At 46.2% G+C, this 22,256-nt stretch overlaps 1 protein-coding gene across 1 annotated transcript; it reads left to right on the top strand.

Annotated features, from left to right (window-relative positions):
* On the top strand, positions 1-4,449 carry LOC101164521 (SERTA domain-containing protein 2). Its single transcript, XM_023951851.1, has 2 exons — positions 1-206; positions 1,873-4,449. The coding sequence occupies exon 2, from the start codon at positions 1,877-1,879 to the stop codon at positions 2,615-2,617; it is 741 nt and encodes a 246-aa protein (XP_023807619.1). The 5' UTR covers positions 1-206; positions 1,873-1,876; the 3' UTR covers positions 2,618-4,449.
* The last annotated feature ends 17,807 nt before the right edge of the window (positions 4,450-22,256 follow it).

Raw genomic sequence — 22,256 nt, 5'->3', positions numbered from 1 at the left:
TCACGTTTTAGCGCGAGCCCCCCGCCCGAGGCTTGCCTGTGTCTGTCCCTCCCTCCGCCCAGCTGTTCCGCCGCCTCCCCCCGCCGCCGCGGATGGACTGTACATTCCTCGCTCCGGATCTCCGTACTACGGAACGCAGCGGCGGGGCAGCAACGCGGGACACGGGGGATTTATTCACCTCATGACACTTTCCGAGGACACGCAAGGTTTGTTTTTGTCACCGTTTTGCGCACTTCAGCGAAACATGTTAGCCAAGTTTGTTGTTAGAACTTGGGTTCGGTCGGATCCGACGTTTTGGTCATTGAGGTAAACCGGGAAGCGGGTCCGCGGTGTTCCCGGGGCGTCCTGAGCACAGGCAGTACCGTAGAGCAGATCTGCTCCCGTTAGTTACCGGGCTGAAGCAGAGCGAGTTGAGGAACTCTGTGAAACATCTACCGAGTTTGTTGGTTTTCTTCTTTACGCTTAAATGCGTTGATAAAGTCCGAGAAGCCAAAGTTAGCGGGACTCGCGGGGTTCTGTTCGGGTTATCCGGGTCCGTTCAGATGAGTAAACCCGGCCCGCCTGCAGGCTGTCTGGAAGTGAGTCAGAGGTGTCCGACTCTCAGCCCGGGAACGTGTGTTCCGCTACAGATCGTAATTGAAGAATTGAAAAAACCTCAGTCGAGTTCAGGGTTAGGCCCCGCCCCCCGCTCACCTGTAGCCTCCACGGGCCAAGAAGCTGATGGTTCTGGTATTTGTGTGGTTTCTGATGGTTGGGGAAAATGCTGGAACATCTCAGACTCGGGCTGGTTTTCTGCAGGTGATTTTACCTGAGACATGGAAAAAACACCTGATCCGTTTTCTTCTTCCTCCAGTAGCGAAAGAATCACGTGATTTAATAGGAAGTAAAACTAGACGTCAGACAGAAAGAGAGGAAAGGGTTTCTGCTTCAAACCTTCCAACTTACTATCAGTGTTTCAGAGGAAGAAGCAGAGCTCTGCTGTGTGTTCTGGTTGGATGACATAACACCATCCATCCATCCACTCATCCATCCATCCATCCATCCACCCGGTCGTCTGTCCATCTATGACTCACAAAGGGGGGTCTCCTCCATTCTAGCCTTCAGCTCCAAGGAGGGACCCAATCATTAGCATGTGTGTTCTTACTCCACCTACCAGCTTCATTTAGACGGACACACGAAGGCGGCGAGGGTTTGACCACGTAACCTCTGTTAACGATCACATGAAACACCGTTTCTGTCGGCTAAAGACGCCGAGGTTAGCATCAGCAACCCAGAATCCGTTTGCATTTCTCTTTTTGTCGGATGGTTTTTCTCTTGGAGATTCTTGAAGAAAACATCCATCCATCCTGCTTTGAGGGGGGTGGGGAGGTGGAGCTTTGCAGGTCTCTGGTCCTACACACAGTGACGTCATTTCCTGTTGGGGGGGTGGAGGTGGAGCTTTGCAGGTCTCTCGTCATTCACACAGTGACGTCATTTCCTGTTGGGGGGGGTGGTGGAGCTTTGCAGGTCTCTGGTCCTACACACAGTGACGTCATTTCCTGTTTAGGGGGTGGAGGTGGAGCTTTGCAGGTCTCTGGTCCTTCACACAGTGACGTCATTTCCTGTTGGGGGGGGTGGAGGTGGAGCTTTGCAGGTCTCTGGTCCTTCACACAGTGACGTCATTTCCTGTTGGGGGGGGTGGAGCTGGAGCTTTGCAGGTCTCTGGTCATTTCCTGTTGGGGGGGTGGAGGTGGAGCTTTGCAGGTCTCTGGTCATTTCCTGTTGGGGGGGTGGAGGTGGAGCTTTGCAGGTCTCTGGTCCTTCACACGGTGACGTGTCACTGGTACTGATGTACGTTGGTGTGAAACCTGACGTCCTTCTCTGCTGCTGTAGGTCAATGTTGGGTCGCGGCGTGAAGAGGAAGTGGAGCTGCCTGGAGGAGCTGGAGCTGCTCCCCGGCGCCGCAGTGCCGGAGGAGAAGAGGCAGAACCTGGCGGCGGGTGGAGGCCACGATCCGTCCATGAGCCGCCTGCAGCAGCGTCAGCTGGTGCTCAGCCTCTGCGTGGAGAAGCTGCAGCACTACCAGGCCGGCGTGGAGCTCAGCCTGCGGCGCTCGGTGCTGCTCATCAACACCCTGAGACAGATCCAGGAGGAGATGCGGAGCGACGGGACCGGAACCTGCACCCCAGAGGTTCTCCTCCACGGCGTGGATCCGGACTCCTACCTTCTTACGGACGACATGTCAGTGACGTGCTCGGGGTGTGCGGAGGGGGACATGGAGAGCCTTTCTCTGTCCCCCCCAGCGTCTCCGGAGCCCGCCTCTCAGGACGCCGAGCAGCAGAAACCTCTGCCCACCGCAGTCAGTAACACTCTTAGCGACGCGGGAAGCGCCGGCGGTTATCTCAGTGACCTGGCCCTGGACGACATCTTTGAGGACATCGACACGTCCATGTACGAGAGCTCGGACCTGCTCTCAGCCTGGGCGGCGGGCTCCCTGTGGCCCGTCACGTCCTCGCTCTGGTGGGACGAGGACATGAAGCTGCGCCCGGCCGGCCATTCCTCGGCTGGAAGCCTCCAGTCGTGCCTCATGGACCTGAACGAGCTGGACCACATCATGGAGGTCCTGGTGAAGTCCTGATGAGCAAAGTGCTGGACGCTGTGCACCTGGTTCTGCGTTCTGAGACGTTTGAATCGGTCTGAAAAGGCAGGAAGGAGCCACAGATGTGGGACTCGAACTGCAGACGACATATTTATTGTAGATTCTCCTTTATGGATTTGTGGTCAGAAACCAAAAGCTTCTGGATTTTTCTGACAAAACTCAATAATTTATTGGTAATTTTACAGCAAAATGTATATTTTATGACAAAGTATTTTATACCCGTTTCTATCAGAACCAATGATGTAAAAAGAGATGGACAGGAAGTATGTAGCCGTTCAGGAGCGGGAGCAGCTCGTCAACCAAAGATGCTCCTTCCTCCAGCGCCTCTGCAGAATCGCAGGCCGACTCTCCCTCAGGTGTTTCCTGACGTTTTCTCCCGGTTTTCCTCGGAGCGTCTGCAGCTCCGATGAAGGCCGGCGCTCCAGAGCTGCGTGCATCCGCCAGGCTGCCGGTTAATTATTCATCCCGGTCCCTTCAATTACTTAAGAGGGCCCGCTTCAGGCAGCCGCGGGGGGCAAAGGCCTCGCTCTGCTTTCACTGAGAAGTTTCTGCGGCGCCTCGCCGGGACTTTCAGCTTTTTTATGCGCCATGCAGCTGTTTGGACTTTTGATGGATATTTATTCAGCCAGAACTTTAGCAGAAAGGCAAAGGAGATGGGAAAGGCGGCGGACATGTCTGCTGCTTGTATCTGTGAAGGCAGAATCAGCCGCAGACGTCTGTCCTGTGCTGGACCTGCTGCTGAATACCTCTTTTCTCATTGGTGACTGGGATCGGGGCCGGCGGCGTTCCCGTCCTGCAGCAGCAGCAGCGTTTTTGTGTGTTTCTATGTCCGTTCTGGCTGTAGATCAGGAGCTGCTGAACGTTCAGGAATCTTGTCGCAGAATTGTAACCGTTTCTGTGTTTTTATGGCATTTGTGGTTTTCTATTCCAACGTCGGGAGTATTTTCAACCGTGTTTACGTGTTTCTATCTGAAACACGTAAACACGTGTCCAGCAGGAGAGATTTGGAGCGGGATGAGGCCCGTTCCTGACCTCTGACCTCAGCGTCTGCTTTACGCCTGATCTACCTCCTGGCTGATGATGGTTTACCTGGACACACCTGCTGCCCTTCCTGAGCCACGATCCCTTTTCTCGGTCCATCCGTGGGGGTTTGAACTTCGGAAACCAGGCGGCGCTTTGCTCGCCCGCCGGCCAATGTTCCCCCTTCGTCCTGCTGCTGAAACTGTGCCTTACTACTGAGACGTACACGTGCGTTAGCGTCCCAGCGTCAGCTCGGCTGCAGTCAGCTGTTACATAAAAGCGCTCAAACTGCCTTTCCTCCCTGGGCTCGGTGGTTTTCTGAGCTGGCTGAACACTACAGACACAGCAGCTTAATGCATGCTGACAGGCTGACGGCAGCTAGCTGAGGGAGGAGGTGGCAGGGGGGAGGAAGGGAGGTGGAGGAGTGTGGGAGGAAGCAGCGTACGTCACTTGCTCATGAGGAGGAGGAGGAGGAGGAGTTTGGAGCTTGTTTTGGTCAGACTCTGACACCGACCAATCACAGAGCAGCATGAGCTCTGCTCAGCGCTGCAACGACATGTTTTTGCTCCCAGTGAATCCACAGTCAGTCAGTAAAAAAACACTTTGTCTGCCTTGTGGGTTCAGAACAGCAACAGCAGGAGGAGGCGGAGTTATTTATCTCCAGCATCAATGTTTGATCGTCAACAGGATGTGTCACTGAAGGATGTCTGCTGGCCTGTTCAAAATGTATTTTTTTGTGGAATATTTTATAGATTTCATTCAATAATCTAATAAAAGAATTTCAAACATTCTTTGTGGTTCACATTTCTTGACTGGTTTCAAACAGCCGCTCCTGATGTGGAAAACACGGCCTTCCACAAATGTTTGCACAGGCAGCGCTTGCTAAAGCCGGTGGGCTCTGTGGACTCTGCCGCTTCGTTTGGGTCTGGGCTCTGCTTTCACCAGAACCCGCCCAGCCCGGATCCACCAGAGCTCAGGATCAGCTGTTACTGAAAGTCTGTTGTTTGGACTTAACAACCATTTTCAAGTTCTCCTCACCCTCTACACATCTGACTTCCACTATGACTCAAACAGCTGCAGTATCCAGGAGTTCTACGATGACACGGCCATCGTTGGAGGGAAATGGTCTGGAATATAAGAAGGTGATCAAGGACTTTGTGGACTGGTGTGAACTCAATCCCCTTCACATCAATGCCACCAAAACAAAGGACTTCAGAAAAAAGGCTTCTCAGTCTCTTCCATCGGTCATTCATGGAGAGGGTGGATGTGTACAAGTACCTGGGTGTTCACATCAACACTAAACTGGACTGGTCAGACAACACAAGGGTCCTGCAGAAAAAGAGTCAGAGTCGCCTCCACCTCCTGAGGAGACTGAGGTCCTTTGGTGTGTGTGGGCCACTACTCAAGACCTTCAATGAAACTGTCGTTGCATCAGCAACTTTCTATGCTGTGGTCTACTGATGTGGAGGAATGAATAGATAGACAACTTTATTTATCCATTTGGGAGGTTCCCGCATGGAAATTGACATCTCCATCGCATACAGCACTATTAGAAATAATCAGAAAAAGTACAAACAGTAAAGACAGTTTACATTTCTACAAAACAGCATTTAAGAAAGTCAATCAAGGCCCTTTCCTTTCTGTCCCACTCCCCCCTCCTAAGTGGTGGTTAAAGAGTTTGATGGCCCGGGGGACAAAGGAGTTCCTCAGTCTATTAGTCCTGCACCTTGGGAGGAGCAGCCTCTTGCTGAAGGTGCTTCTCTGGCTACTGATGGTCGTGTGCAGAGGGTGGGTGGTATTGTCCAGGATACCTGTCAGTTTTTTGAGTGTCCTTCTCTCTGCCACAGAAGCCAGAGGGTCCAGCCTTGTGCCAACCACAGAGCCAGCCCGCCTGATCAGCTTCTCCAGCCTGGAGAAGTCTGTCTTTGATGTGCTCCCCCCCAGCACACCACAGCGTAGGTTAGTACACTGGCGACCCCAGACTGGAATGAAAGGGACAAAAAGAAACTGGACAAGCTGGTGAAGAGAGCCAGCTCTGTCCTGGGCTGTCCCCTGGACCCAGTGGACTCTGTAGGTGAGAGGAGGATGCTGACCAAGCTGTCCAGCATCCGGAACAACCCCTCTCACCCTCTGTATGTGACGGTGAGGAGCTCGTTCAGCCGAAGACTGCTGCACCCCCAGTGCAAAAAGGAACGTTTTTCCCAACAGCAGTCAGGCTAAAAAACAACACGGTCTAGAACTGCTGCCACTGCTGCTGTTATTTTACTACTTAACTTGTTATTTTTGACGTGTACTTTCACTTCCACTTTCTATTATTACAATTTTATTCTTACTCACTGCTACTTTGTTTTTGGTCTTTTTCTAACTGCTATATTTCTTGTTTTGGCTGTTGTGACAACTGAATTTGCCTCCGGGGATCAATAAAGTCTTATCTTATCTTATCTTACAGGTGACAATACGCCCGTCAGACAAGGGTGAGGGTAAAATTCATTGCTTTGCATGACTGGGAGCCAAACATGAGCAAAGCCTGCCCTCTACTGGGGGTTATCAGAAAGACCGTTTCCAACGTGGATGACGCTGCACAGCAAACATCTTCACAAAAAGCTGCAGCAGGTCACTTTTCCCGCAGCCAGGGCCGGATGTTATGCACCCTATATCTAGGGGTGTGGGGGATAACATAAAGAAGAACAAAATGGGGAACATGACCCAAAATGCACATAGTAAGCCCTTAAAAACCACCAAATTTAATAAAGCTGCCAAAACCAATTTCTGTGCAAATAAGGGTTTATTGTCCCGACTGTAAAGGAAAGAAAAAGGAGCGTCTAACTTCAGGGTGAACCCAGGCCAAAATAACAGACAAAAAACTCAAATGTCAAATGCTCTACCTGACCTTCCAGAAACCAAAGTAAAAATAAATGACAGAGTCTGACGTGTCTCCTTGAACCTCAACCAAAACAGGAGAAAACAGTCAAACATAATAGCCGTTCAACCCTACTGCTATACAAACACAACACAAATCCTAATACAAGTTACACCAAGAAGCTAAGCTTCACGAAGGAGCTTACACAGCCAAAAGGCCTCACACAAACACTTAAGTTTTGTCAATGGGGGGAAGGACAGACAGAAACTCCAGCCAAAGACTTCTTCCCTCCCATTGGGCCGTGGAGGTGCCAGGATTTTAAAGTTCCTTCTTCCAATCACGTGCAGCCATCAATCTTCCTCCCTCCAATCCTGAGCACCAGCACCACTCACTCATCTTCCAATCCTGGGCAGCCCAAGGCCTTAGTGCAGCAATCCAGGTCACCTGAAAAAAAAAAAACAGAACCTACACACAAACAAAGGTACTTTTACCCCCTACACAAACACTCAATATACAAAACATCAAATACAAAAAAAAAAACATACACAAATACGACAAGGGTCGTACCACCGGATTATCGGGGGTCAGGGCCCCGGGGCCAGGAGATTACCACCCCATCCCCCCTGGTACCTTCCTACATCCGTTTCTCTCAGCTCTTCCTTCTTGCAAAGTTGTCCACTAATTCATTAAAGTACAGCACAGTACTGTGCAGGAGTGTAATAACTCCTCATAGGACATACGTCCAGCTGCTACTAGCGGTCCACTGGGGCCAGCGTTAGGCCCAGGATATGCTGGCCGTGTGCACACTTCATGCCATGTGTATTTAATGTCGATGTTACACGTGGTAGCACACCTGAACAGAAGGTACGCAGACATGTGCGCATGTTGCAATATTGACACAACTGCGAGGGACGATCTGTCCGAACTTCCATGTTTGGCTCGTGATAGAGTCAAAGGATGGTGGAAAATATGAATGAGAGCCCGTTTGGCTATCTGCATCCTACCTGATACCGCCGGTATCCAATGGAGCCAATTTAGCAACCTTGTTGCTAGAATTTGGTAAACCCTTGGTAAATTAGAGGCCCTTTGTAAGAATATTTGTAATCAAATCATCTCTGAACAGTATGCTCTCCCATTAGGGCTCTCCCTGGGGCCCCCACATAACCAGAAGTAGCGACCCTTCGCAGAGGCTCTCACAATCATAGGGTCCTCTGAAAGCAGTCCCCCATACTTTCTTGAACCTGTAGTTGGGAAACATTAGGGCCCTCTGACTGCCGTCCCTGTCAACCCGCCCAATTCATATCACCCATCTCTCTAGGTTCTCTTCAGATATGCCCCATAACAGTGTGAGAAGTAATGAATCATGAGTCATCCTAGGCAATAAAGGCCCTCTGACATTGCGATTGGCATCTGCGCTTTGCCCCCACAGGGGCCCTGGATCCTTAGGCCCCTGGGCCCAGGCCTCACATGTCAGGTCCATAATATGGCCCATACTCATGGTCACTCCTCCTGCAGTAGGTCACTTTTCATGCAGCAGGTTGCTCCTTCTGCACCAGGTCACTCTTTTTGCAGCAGGTATCTCCTCCTGCAGCAGGTCACTTCTCCTGCAGCAGGTCACTCTTCCTGCTGCAGTTCACTCTTCTTGCAGTAGGTCACTCCTTCTGCAGCAGGTGACTTCCCCTTCAGCAGGTCACTCTTCCTGCAGCAGGTCACTCCCCTGCAGTAGGTCACTCTACCTGAAGCAGGTCACTCTTCTTGCAGCTACATTCTTAAACTGGAGACGTTTTCAGGTAACCTGACCCTTTCCCAAAGCAAGCACAAAAAGGAGTGTCTGCAGAGGAAGGTGTCAGTCTGGGAGAGTAATGTGTTTGGTAATGTGTGGACTGATCTCACGTTTCACCAATACCTCAGCTGAAATGCAGCAGATCAGTCCAACTGCATGCGACCATCCCAATCATCCCAAGTTTTAACTCATTTATTCGATAAAGTCTGTTTACATCCCGCATGTAGAAGGTCTGTTGTAGCTCTCCCTGTCTCCCTGGCTGTAAATAAGGACGCCAGCAGGACGTGAGCATGTTTGAGAGGACTGTTAGCTGGAATGTGCTTCACTGGGCGGGCCAGCAATCCATGCTGCTGGAATTTGGGGAGTGGCAGCTTCCAAGGAGGAGCAACACGTGCATGACTGCACACAACCCCTGCTAATGTTGCTGCTGGAACACCCCTGTCCAGACGCTCCTCCTCCCCATCTGCCCTCGCTTTCCTGCAGAGTGCCGCAGTGGATCAGCGAGGGTTCTGCAGGCCGCTGCAGTGCTGTGAAGCCGGGCTTTTGCCCAGAGAGCCTCCAGCTGACTCAGCACTCTCAGACAACAAACAGCATCTGCTGCTGCTGCTGCAAAACAATGGGATGGATGGCATGGATCCACCTTACAGCAGGGCTGAATGGTTTTTAACACAAAACCATTTATCTGTTCTCTGGCAGAGTGTCTGAAACCGCATTCAACACACTTCAGTACCACTTCACAGTCCAGTTCAGCCCAGATCATTCCAATAAGGCCAAGTTGCCTCTAACTGTACTTTAATAACAACCTATAAGGACCAGACTCTGAAAGGACGAGAATCGGCCATGAGACTGAGAGGAACAGGAAAAAGACAAACGCAGAAACACTGGAACATCTAGACAAAAGACATTCCAATAACCAATGAAAGATCAGGATGAAGATGGACTTAAATGTCCTCCAGCATTAGTTGCAGGGCAGAAAAACAAGTCAGTTGTTTTAGCAATGAGAGAACAGAGAGGAGGCCATCATAGTATCACTGGAACATGGGTTTGCCCCTGCCTATGACCTCAAGAACAGCATCCACACTGTCAAGCATGGAGGTGGAAACATTATGGTTGGGAGGTGTTTTTCTGCACAGAGCTACTTCATCGCAGACATATGACCAAGTCACTGTATTGCAAGTCACAAGTAAGTCTCAAGTGTCCTCAAGTCCTGAGTCAAGTTCCAAAGTAAGTGAAGACCAAGGAGTCTCAAGTCACCGCCAAGTCCTGCCGTTGAATGTGTCAAGTCCTTTAAACGACACAGTAATATTATTCACACATTTAGGAGCTGTAATTATTTATCAACATTTTACAAGCATATCAGGTAAATTGCCTCTAAGCTCATGGTCCCCCACTTCAAAAAATAGGATTTCTCTAGAACAAAATACCCATTTGACCGCGTTTGGAGTTATGGTAACCCTGAGATGAAAGAGAACCAAGCTAAGATTATTAAACCCTTTGCTACAGACCAGTGATGTGCAGCTATGTTTGTGGCTGATGAGGCGCTGACTCCTTCAGAGTCACATTTACAAACACACAACCCCAATCGGTTCACCAAACAACTGGTTGTGTCATCTCATAAACACAGCAGATACATATTGGGCCAAGAAGAATGTTAAAAGCAGATTTGGGGTGAGATGACTGGCAAAATGAAATGAATGAATAACAACAACAAAAATGAATACAACATTTAGTTTTCCAAATAACTCTTGTCTCTGTTCTGAATACAGAATTACCCCTGTTAGCTTTCTGTACATCATGGGGTCACAGGCATATAAATACTCTGTTGACAGTAAGTTAACAGGGGTAATTCTGTATTCAAAACAAAGAAACGTAGGATTCATTATTCTTAGGTCAAGCTGGTTACCACAGTTACATCCTAAACAATAATTCTGTCTGTGTGATGCTACAAACCTACAGCTCTGGAGTTTCTGTCCTGAAAACAGCAATTACCACAGAACTGCTGCAAAGACTTGACTTAGGACAAAACTGAGCTGAGTCCAACAGAGTCGGTGTTTTCTTTTTGTGTTGAAGACGTTTTGTCTGCAGAGAGGTCAGTGATGCTGAACACTGGGCTCTGCTTTTACATCGCAGAAGTAACCTTTAAAAAAAGCAATCGTTTCGGTTTCTCCACACATAAAGGAGCTTTTGCGTTTAGAAAAAAGAAAATATACTCATCAACTGGACAATTCCTGGATCAATGTTGGAACGGCTGCAACTACCATGTTCTTGTTAAAATAGTTAAAAACTGTTAGGTTTGTCTGAAAAAAAAAGGCTCTAAATGTGTAACGTCTCATCATTTAAAGACCTCCATCACTACAAATCTGTTGACGTAAGAGTTCTTTTTGTTCAAGAGTGAAAAAAAAGTCCCAATTTGAAAATCAAATGAAGCTTTTGAAAATTGTACCTTCTCCACATCAACTGTATAAGAGAACTGGACTGAGTGGCCCCCGCCCCCTTGGCGTTCCAAACAGGAAGTGGCTCCACAAAGTCAAAATCCCATAGACGTTTACGGAGAAATGAACAGCTGTTACTCATCGTTCTATTGGTTGATTCGTTGGAAGAAACCCATGTTTTATGGGTGAAGTCACATTCACTCAGTCCAGTTCTCTGATACGGTCAGGGATTCTCCCACACAACTGAATGTTCCACTTCCTCTCTACAGACCGTGTCAGACAGCCACTACGTACATTTTGTGCATTTTCCACGTATGAAATTCCTGTTTTTCGTGATACATGTGTGATCTACGTTGTGAGTGTTTCTTGCATTCGTGGATGTGCACCGACGTCTGTCCAGGGTTTCAGCAGACGGGTCTTTCATGAATTTGGTTTTGAGCTGTTCCAAATCTTTGGTCGGTTAAGAATTACGCAGTTTCCTTGTATTATACATAGTTTATGTGCAATTATTATGTAAATCCTATGGTAATGTGTATTGTACTTACGAGATGCTTATACCAATATCTTTCCACGAACGCTCCACAAACGTCTAACAGACTTTTCACACATGTACCACCGATGTAGAACTTTTGTATACGGCGCACACATCACGTTATAATTACATAAATGTATCACTAATAAATTGCATATAAACAGCACAATAATCACACGGTTCATGTTCTACGTTGATTTCCGTGTCCTTTGCGTGGTTTATTCGTACTTCTTCCATGGTTTTAACGTGGTTCATTCATGATACATCTGTGAAAATTTCGAATAAGGTCAACAACTTTTCTCACTTTTTCCACGTATATTCAGGTATGACCAATTTTCATCCATGCAATATGCGCTAAATGTGCGTAATGTCTGTGTGACACGGCCTTTAGATGCAGCTCAAGAGTCCCACATGAAAAGTTGGCGTGGGCAGCGAGCAGCCGTTCAGGTCCTTCCACGCTGATCGGCGTGTAAAACAGACCCAGTGATTACAGCAGCAGAAGTTATCTTCCTGCATCACAATCCAAAGGAATTTGCTCTTGGCATCAATCCTACCAAGAATTTATCTAAAGCAAAAACACCCCAGATGCCTTTTTGTGAGCTCAAATCACATGAGAACCTTTGAGAGAAGGTCCCTCTAAACGTGCATGAATGAAGCTGCAACGTTCATGCGACCTCCAACGCTCGTCCACTTCGAAGCAGAACCGCAGAAGTTCTGCGTCTGTAAAGACATGGAGAGTACTTTAGCTGCTCGTAGAGCATGATGAGTACTTTAGCTGCTAGTAGAGCATGGAGAGTACTTTAGCTGTTCGTAGAGCATGGAAAGTACTTTAGCTGCTCGTAAAGCATGGAGAGTACTTTAGCTGCTCGTAAAGCCTGGAGAGTACTTTAGCTTTTCGTAGAGCATGTAGAGTAGTTTATATGATTGTAGAGCCTGGAGAGTACTTTAGCTTTTCGTAGAGCATGGAGAGTACTTTAGCTGCTCGTAAAGCCTGGAGAGTACTTTAGCTGCTCGTAGAGCATGGAGAGTACTTTAGGTGCTCGTAGAGCCTGGAGAGTACTTTAGCTGCTTGTAGGGCATGGAGAGTAGTTTATATGCTCGTAGAGCATGGAGAGTAGTTTAGCTGCTTGTAGGGCATGGAGAGTACTTTAGCTGCTTGTAGGGCATTGAGAGTAGTTTATATGCTCGTAGAGCATGTAGAGTACTTTAGCTGCTTGTAGGGCATGGAGAGTACTTTAGCTGCTTGTAGGGCATGGAGAGTAGTTTATATGCTCGTAGAGCATGGAGAGTAGTTTAGCTGCTTGTAGGGCATGGAGAGTACTTTAGCTGCTCGTAGAGCATGGAGAGTACTTTAGCTGCTTGTAGGGCATGGAGAGTACTTTAGCTGCTTGTAGGGCATTGAGAGTAGTTTATATGCTCGTAGAGCATGTAGAGTACTTTAGCTGCTTGTAGGGCATGGAGAGTACTTTAGCTGCTTGTAGGGCATGGAGAGTAGTTTATATGCTCGTAGAGCATGGAGAGTAGTTTAGCTGCTTGTAGGGCATGGAGAGTACTTTAGCTGCTTGTAGGGCATGGAGAGTACTTTAGCTGCTTGTAGGGCATGGAGAGTAGTTTATATGCTTGTAGAGCATGGAGAGTACTTTAGCTGCTTGTAGGGCATGGAGAGTACTTTAGCTGCTTGTAGGGCATGGAGAGTAGTTTATATGCTCGTAGAGCATGGAGAGTAGTTTAGCTGCTTGTAGGGCATGGAGAGTACTTTAGCTGCTCGTAGAGCATGGAGAGTAGTTTATATGCTTGTAGAGCATGGAGAGTACTTTAGCTGCTTGTAGGGCATGGAGAGTACTTTAGCTGCTTGTAGGGCATGGAGAGTAGTTTATATGCTTGTAGAGCATGGAGAGTAGTTTATATGCTTGTAGAGCATGGAGAGTACTTTAGCTGCTTGTAGGGCATGGAGAGTACTTTAGCTGCTTGTAGGGCATGGAGAGTAGTTTATATGCTCGTAGAGCATGGAGAGTAGTTTAGCTGCTTGTAGGGCATGGAGAGTACTTTAGCTGCTCGTAGAGCATGGAGAGTAGTTTATATGCTTGTAGAGCATGGAGAGTACTTTAGCTGCTTGTAGGGCATGGAGAGTACTTTAGCTGCTTGTAGGGCATGGAGAGTAGTTTATATGCTTGTAGAGCATGGAGAGTACTTTAGCCATGCTCTACCATCAGCTAAAGTGGAGAAAAACAGATATTTTTTTTTTAATTTGAGAACCTTTATTTCTAAGTTCAATTAACTCCTGTTTATCTCCCACTAACTAGAATGAGTAACAATAGTGGACAAGCTTTTTACATTTTTTTCTGTCTAACAGTTTGGAGTGGATCAAAAAAGATTTTCAGCTCCATTCTTGTAGATTTCACAGTGAATATCAAAGAATGGCTTGTCAAAGATCATTTTTTGTGTTATTTCCAACCTGTAAAACATGCAAACAATGTTAATGGTTGCAGCTGACTAAAGGAATCTATTAATGAGAGTAACAAACATCTGGGATCAAATGACGACGAGTGCACGGATTTGGTGTGGATAGAGTTGTAAAAGACATGGGAATCAGAGAATTATCGTGACGGACTTCTGAATTCTTTCCCAAAGCAGTCGGATGTGGGAATGTTTCTGGAAACGCGTTTGCTTCTCTGGAACAGATTCCTGGTTGGTCTGATCTCCTGGGAGGGATTCAGCATGCCCGTGCAGACGTGGTCGGGGACGCTGACCCCAACTCTTGGTGTCGTCAAGAAATGGATCTGAACCGGCATCCTGAGACTGAAAAGATTCTCCTTCAGTCTTCATGGGGAAACAAATTAGCTGCTGGTATGTTGTTTTTCCCGGGACTGACACAGTCCAACTCAAAAGGAAATTAAAGGGAAGCGACTGACCCGGTCATATGCAGACAGTCAAAACATCAACAAGGTCAAAAGCTGCACTCACAAAAACAAATAAATAAGCTTATAGAAAAAAGGATTTTGAATTGGAAGCCAAAGAGCCAGTTTCTAAAGCCGCTGCTATTTACCTCTAGCATCCAGATGAAGGCGGGGCCATCCGCTCTGGTGAAGGTGTCACAACCATTTCACCTTGAGACATGGTGGAAGGGTTCCTGATCTGCTTTTAGGGACAACAGCACAAAAAGATGTGACTCCTTCAACACAGCGGCCCTTTCACGGTGCCTTACTAAAGTTCGGGACTGCAGATGAATGTTGAAAGAAGACATTTGTCTCTTTTTTCCGGCACATTTATATAAATCAACAGTACTACATTCAATTGACCAACAGTCATCTAACTTTGTAAAGAATCCGCATCACCGGTCTCAGACTCTGACCAACATTTGACAAACGTCTGTAATGATTGAACCTAAACTGTTCATTTTCTGTGATTTGATTAGCGACATTTTTCTAAGATGCGGTTTGCACATGACGGAGCTGCTCTGCGATAAAGATAGGGGTTCTGACCGTGACGGAAAGCCTTGACTGGCCACCAACCCAAGCACTCCAACAGAAGGGGTTCTGTACTGCAGGCCTCTGCTGGCTGCACGGCTCAATCCAATTTTCATAACTGAATTAAAAATGGGAGTAATTAAAGGCAGAGCAGAGGCTGTTAGTCCTGGAGGGGAAAGACCTGCACGTGGCAGATGAGCTCTCTATCAGGAGAGTGGCAGGTTTGACCACTGTGGTACCCCCCCCCCCCCCCCCCATACCTGGTTTCTACAATCATATTCATGATTGGTCTGATAAAAAAAATTATCTGTATAAATTTGTGATACTAGATCTGCATATGAAGATTTCTGAAACAGTGCTATGTCTATTTTTTCTGATAGTGTTATTTTTTATCATAGTCAGAATTTTTCTACTGAAAATAATCTGCATATAATTTAGATAACTGATCTGCATTCATTATGCTAATTTCTAAAATAGAGTTTTGACTATTTGACATAATAATTATTAATTAGTTATTAATTCATTGTGGTCATGTGATTTATTGTTATTGAGGAGTCTTAATAACCTGAAACTGTGGCATTGATATCTGATAAAGGTTATGAAGCGGATGATGATAAATCATGTAATAAAATGGTTTCGGTAGAACAGGGTGGGATTATTGAAGTTTGCTTCCTTCCATTCCCTCTCAAGCAATCTTTGATTTAATGTCTAATTATCCCAAGTTTGATACGTCATTGTGTGTACAAGTCTCTCCATGGCCGCGCACCAAAGTACATCTCTGACATGTTAGTGCCATATGAACCATCTCGTACTCTGAGGACCACAGGGGCCGGCCTCCTGTTGATTCCCAGAGTCAGAACTAAACAAGGGGAATCAGCGTTTCAATATTCTGCAGCTAAAATCTGGAACAGCCTCCCGGAAGTCGTAAGACAGGCCTCTTCTGTGTTCATGTTCAAATCTAGACTTCCTAGATTTCTTTTTAAATGAATTTTCAAATTTTTTCTTTTCTTTTAAAGTAAATTTTACATTGATTATTTCTATGATGTATTGTAATTTTAATGCATTTTTCTGTTTTGTGAAGCACCTTGAAATACTTTGTGTACGAATTGTGCTATACAAATAAACTTGCCTTGCCTTGCCTTGGATGTTTAACTGCTGATTGTATTGTTTTGTGTTTGTGTCTTGCGTTGGTTGCTTCAAATACACCATTTCAAATCAAATAAAAAACTGTATTTTGTTTGGTGCACGGTGGTGAAATGGTCTTACCTCGCAGGGAGAAGGCCCTGGTTCAGGTGTGGGTTTTCTCTGAGCACTCCTGCTTCCGCCCATGGTCCAAAAACATGCTTTGTAGGTGAACTGGTAATTTTAAATTTGCCCCTGCAGGTGTGGGTGTGTGGCCATGCAACAGTCAGAAGTCAGGGCTCTGTCTACCCTCTGGACACCGGCTGTCACTCTTCAGAGTTCTGAGTGCACTTCATCTCCCAGCAACCCCAGCGTACAGTTCCTGGATGCCGCACACCTGACTTTCATTTGCAATAACTCACAGTACACTCAAGCACTGAATTGAGCCTCACTCGGTGTGAAGTATTGCTTGCATTACCGAGCGTTATTTCAAGACCTGACATTTTGATTTCCTGACCCCGGTTTGTTTCTGACTCTGTTTGCCTCCCCCTGCCCTGAATCTCATCTGTATCCTGACTAATCCTAGTTCTTCTCTGATGATCTCATGCTCATTATCAACCCCTGCCTGCCTGACCCTGATTTAGCTTTGGGGACTTTTAGCTGAGCTAATAAACCTGCTGCTTTTGGATCCTGCCGTCTGCCTGTTCTTGTGACAGACAGACTGTTCAGGGTGTTCTCCATCTTCACCAAACAGGTGCTGGGTTGACTCCAGCAACCCCATGACCCTGAATGGGTTTCAGCGGGTTCTGAAGGTGGATAGGTGGTACATCCAGTCAGAAGTGGGTTTATCAGCATACAGTGAAGGATATAAGTATTTGATCTCCTGCTGACTCGGTGGACCACTCCATGACCGTGATTGACTTCTACTCCAGCCGTTCCATGGTTGGATCCTGTTGGAAGACCCATCCACCACCCATTTTGTGACTCCTGGTGGAGGCTACCTACACGGTGAAGTAGCCCACTGCAGAAATTCACCTAAAAAGCACAACACTTCCACCTCCATGCTTGACAGTATGGACCGTGTTCATGGGATCATCGGCAGCATTTCTCTTCCAAACATGGGTTGAGTTGATGCCAAAGAGCTCCATGTTGGTCTCATCTGACCACAGCACTTGCTTGAGGCAACTTGGACTTATTTTTTTTAATTGAACATCCACATTTTTATCTTCAGAACACAGTGAATTCATTAATATTCTCCATCAAATGTTTGGATTTTTAGGATTTTACTTCATGAAATCAGTGATGTCATGTTTGCCGTTTACAAAAACTGTAATGAGCATGGTGTCCAAATGACTTTTAAAATCCAGGGCACTAGATAGTTTCTACAGCGGGGAAAATAAGTATTGAACACGTCAACATTTCTCTCAAAAACACATTTCTAATCGAGCTACTGACATGAAATTTTCACCAGATGTCGGCATCAACCCAAGTAATGCACACATAGAAATCCAAACATTTATGTCCATAAATGAAGTTATGTGTAATAAAGTGAAATGGCACAGGGAATAAGTATTGAACACGCTTACTGAAATTTATTTAATACTTAGTGCAAAAACACTTGTTGGTGATTACAGCCTCAAGACGCCTCCTGTATGGAGAAACCAGTCGAATACGTTGCTCAGGTGTGATTTTGGCCCATTCATCCACACAAACTGCCTTCAAATCTTCAAGGTTCCGGGGGTCTCTTCTGTGAACCCGGATCTTCAGGTCTTTCCAAAGATTTTCAATTGGATTCAAGTCTGGTGATTGACTGGGCCATTCTAGCAGCTTTATTTTCTTTTTCTTGTTACCTTGGCTGTGTGCTTGGGATCGTTGTCTTGCTGAAAGATCCACCCTCTTCATCTTCAGCAGCCTGGCAGATGACAGCAGATTCTGATCAAGAATGTCTCGATACTTTTCTCCAGTCATTATTCCTTCAATGATATGAAGTCTTCCAGTACCACATGCTGCAAAACAGCCCCACGCCATGATGCTCCCACCTCCAAACTTGACTGTTGGTGTGGTGTTTTGGGGGTGATGTGCGGTGCCATTTTTCCTCCAAACATGTTGTGTCTTATGACATCCAAAGAGTTCAATTTTGGTCTCATCTGACCAGAGTATCTTCTCCCAGAATGTCATGGGTTTATCCAAATGTTGTGTCACAAACTCCAAACGAGCTTCAACATGCTTCTTCTTCAAAAATGGAGTCTTGCGTGGTGTGCGTGCATGGAGGCCATGGCGGTTGAGTGCATTACTTATTGTTTTCTTTGAAACAACGGTACCTGCTGATTCCAGCTCTTTCTGAAGCTCTCCACGAGTGGTCCTGGGCTGTTGGAGAACCCTTCTGATGATTGTTCTGACTCCTCTGTCTGAAATCTTACGAGGAGCACCTGGCCGTGGCAGGTTTATTGTAATGCCGTGTTCTTTCCACTTCCGGATGATGGCCCCAATGGTACTCACTGGAACTTTCAGGAGTTTAGGAATGCGCCTGTAACCAATGCCTTCAGTGTGTTTTGCAACAATAAGGTTGCGTAGGTCTTTGGACAGCTCTTTGCTTTTACCCATCATGCAATGCATCTTGTCTAACACCTTGCTGGTGAGAAACCTTTTTAAAAGGCATCAATCAGGACTAAACCAGCTGATATTACTTTGCACTAATAGGGGGCAGGTTAACCTTCTGAATACTGACAAACTCCAGCTGCTTTCTTGGCTTGCCAGACCTTTTTACCCCTCCTTTTCTTCATGTGTTCAATACTTATTCCCTGTGCCATTTCACTTTATTACACATAACTTCATTTATGGACATAAATGTTTGGATTTCTTTCTATGTGTGCATTACTTGGGTTGATGCCGACATCTGGTGAAAATTTCGTGTCAATAGCTCGATTAGAAATTTGTTTTTTGAGAGGAATGTTGACGTGTTCAATACTTATTTTCCCCGCTGTATACTGTTTTTTTTAGTTCAGGAGGGAATTGGTTCTTAGCCATTGTCTTTCTGATGAGATTATTTAAGTCAGATGTTTGGGATCTTTGTCACAGTTCAGAAAAGGTGAAATAAATCAAAGAATATTCATTTAAAAATACTTTTGGAATCCATCAGATAAAAGAGTTCTTTTGAAGTTGTAACCACTTTTTGCACAGTGTTAATTTATCGGAACCTGTTTTTTCTGATTTTCAGGAAGGCTTCGTCTCCCGCTGATGACCTTTTTGTTCAACTGACAGCTCACTTTTCCCCTTCTTGCTCAGGACCTTTGGATCTGTTGCATAAACATTCAACATTCATCCTTTGTCATGTGACCACAGGCGTTGCTTTCCAAACTTAAGTTACAATTTCTGATCAGTGAAGAACTGAGTTGGAACTTCTGCTTTGAAATGCAGATGTGTGCGGCCTGCTTGGCTCCCGGCCTTCCCCCAACCCGCCTGCTGAACACGAAGCCTTACAGGATCCGATTTGTAAATCAGCGAGACTTCAGCGAGTCACATGAATCCTTCAGGCCTGTCCGTCCACGGCCCCACAGAAACAGGCAGAAAAAGGCAAGAATTTGCTGTAAAATCTGTGAGATGCCCAGAATGTGTCTGCATGTGTGCTTTGTGTGTGAGGATTTGCATCGTGAAGCCAAAACACCATGTGACGCCGGCCAGGCTAAGGGGTCATCGGTTCTGTTTTTTCACACTGAGTTGCGTGGAACCAAAGGCTCATGTGGATGCAGTTCTGACCTGAGATGAACTGAAACGTCTCCAGAAGCGACGGGTTTCATGTGAGCCACTGCAGCCAAAGCAGGAGACAAGCAGGACACGGCGAGGTTCTCCCGTCAGGACATCAGAGAACACTTCAGACGACGAAGGAAGCCTGCTTTTCTTAAACCCCACCACTTTTACCTTCCCAAATGAATCTGCTTCTGTTAAAGCATTCACACTTTAAGACCACACAAAAAATTTGTCATTATCATCATTATCACTCCACACCACCAACAAGAGCAGCAAAAATGATGACGTAATACAAAGGAAAGCGTTTCTACATGTCAACCATGATCAGAGACGGTCTGGATGGTTGTCTTAGCTTCTCGTGTTCAGAAGTTTTTCTGGGGACACGTCTGAGGGAACAAGCCTGAGGGGACACGTCTGCACCTCTAAGTCTGTTTCAGCATTAAGACGCTTTACTCACACATTAACTTCTTTTTCTTGCGTTTAGATTTTCTGAAGACGAGAAGGAACAATCAACATTCAGAGCAAAAATACTGACCGTCTATTTTGAAAGCGTTTCCAGTGGTCATTTGATTACAATTATGCCATTTTTAGCCTAAATTTGAAATAAAAAGACCCTCTCATTGCAAGGACACGGTTTCTGCAGAGCAACAGGAGTTCAGGAGACATGAGTTTTGGGCGGAAATATTGGCATGGAGTAACTCTCTCACCATCCCATCACTTATTACTGATGGGTCTATGTCCACTCTCTCCTGCTAGCTTACAGCCCCTCACAGCACCAAGCTAACATTAACGGTACAACAGAAATGGCAGCAATGTCGTAGCTATCCATCCGTCTAGTTCTGATCCAGACTCCAGCTCAGACCAGGAAAACTAAGACGTTCATGGATCTGTTGGTCTGACAGTGGATGATCATAAGGGGCGGAGCATAGAGCTTGTTGTCCGCCCAGCGTATTTACTACGTCACAGATATTTCTTAAACAACAGCTTTTCATTTGCTCCTAATTCACAACGATTTGAACAAAGAAATACTCAGAAATGCAGTTTTATGCATGCAGTTTCTTTTTATATGTCCTCCATCGTCAGATAAATGCCTCAAGGACATGTGAAAAACACCATTTCAATTCAAAAGATATTACAGTTTGTGGCCTATGGAAAACAAAACCTAAAAAGTTTTTTCGTTCTTTGCTCTTATTTAACAGAAGAAAAAAGGCCATCGCCTGTCAGCAAAAACCCTCATCCCACCAGACTTGTCTGTCCTATGATTGAGTTTTCTTTAAAGAACCTTAACGTGGGATCATGTACTTCCTGTTTTGCTCATAGGAGGATCAAGTGGAAAGCAGCAGATCAGCTCGGTGTCGTTTCTTCTCTTCTCCTGCCAGGAATTGATTTAGGTTCAGAGGAGTTTCTGAACTTCAGCCAAACCAACACGCTGAGTCACTTTGGCTGCAGAATCCAAAGCAGAAAGACGCAGCGACGGCGTCTCTGGAGGATAAAGAGGATGATTGCTTGGTTGCCCGGTTTCCACCGTAGTTTAACATTGTATCTGAAAACCTCAGTCATGGTTATTTTTCTGTCTGCTGTGGAGGCAAACATGCTTGGCTGATGCACCTGATGCGGCACCGCATTGTTCCTGCAATGGTCAGAATGCTGCTACACCGATAGCCTCACTCTCAGCTCCAACAGTTAACAATAGGTTTTCAGAGACATCCAAACACTAAAGGATCCTGTAAAGCAACATGTGGGTGAACGTCCAATCCAAGGACGACGTCCTGAACCGTCATTGAAAGCAGGCACATCATCTCAGCTGCTCCTGGACTCACCTGGTCCGTCTGTCAGCTCAAAGCAAACAAACCCTGAGAACTGATCCTCACTGAGGATTTTTGTTCCACATAACTCAATGAGACAAATTATATGCACGGATGATCCAAGATCCAGAAATCTGTTTTCAGTGTTTCAGATCTGTCTTTACCCCTTTGATGCAGACACACATGGATCACCTGTCAGTGGAAAATCGAAGGATTGATGGAGTTTGTTCTTCTCGTTCTGTCTCCATCATTCTTTTGTCTGACAGAAAACAGAGTCACACTGAATCAGAGACGAAGCATCTTTGGCATTTCTAGATCATTCTGAGTTTGATTTGACCTCGTTTGGATTTTGCATGATTCTTCTGGGACGACGTTCAGTTCTTCTGATGTCACTAATGTCCAGACTTCGATAAGCCAGTTAGGCTGCAGGGGCGGAGCCACCATCCAGCAGGGATGGTTGTCTGCGTTTAATGAATAAGAGACTTTCCTGTTTTGTGTGATGCTCAAACAGCAAAAGGACATCAGACGCAGGAGGCTTTGCTGTTTGGACTATTGCTTTCTGTACAAAGTTTAAAATGAAGCTGCATTGGTTTTTTCTTAACGTAATAAAGAATAATCCGTCCTATTTTGTGCCGGATCAGAGTTTGAGATACGTCCTCTCATGCGTAGCGTGGAACGACTTTCTGTGCCAGTGGATCCACCCTTAAACAGCTTCTGAATAAGTCATGTGCCCGCCTGCAGCTCGCCGGGCCGACAAACACGCTCAGGTTCCCGGTTTCCTCTCCACACTGATTTCAAACAGCAACAAAGTGAGTGAGGTCTCCTGGTGAGGAGGCGACATCTCCTCCTT

This window comes from Oryzias latipes, chromosome 22, assembly GCF_002234675.1.
Source record: "Oryzias latipes chromosome 22, ASM223467v1".
Lineage (NCBI taxonomy): Eukaryota > Metazoa > Chordata > Actinopteri > Beloniformes > Adrianichthyidae > Oryzias > Oryzias latipes.
This window is presented reverse-complemented; position numbering and strand designations above follow the sequence as displayed.

Bases quoted from the DNA above. Each gene is read 5' to 3' on its own strand.
- LOC101164521 (XM_023951851.1), top strand. From the start codon at position 1,877: ATGTTGGGTCGCGGCGTGAAGAGGAAGTGGAGCTGCCTGGAGGAGCTG.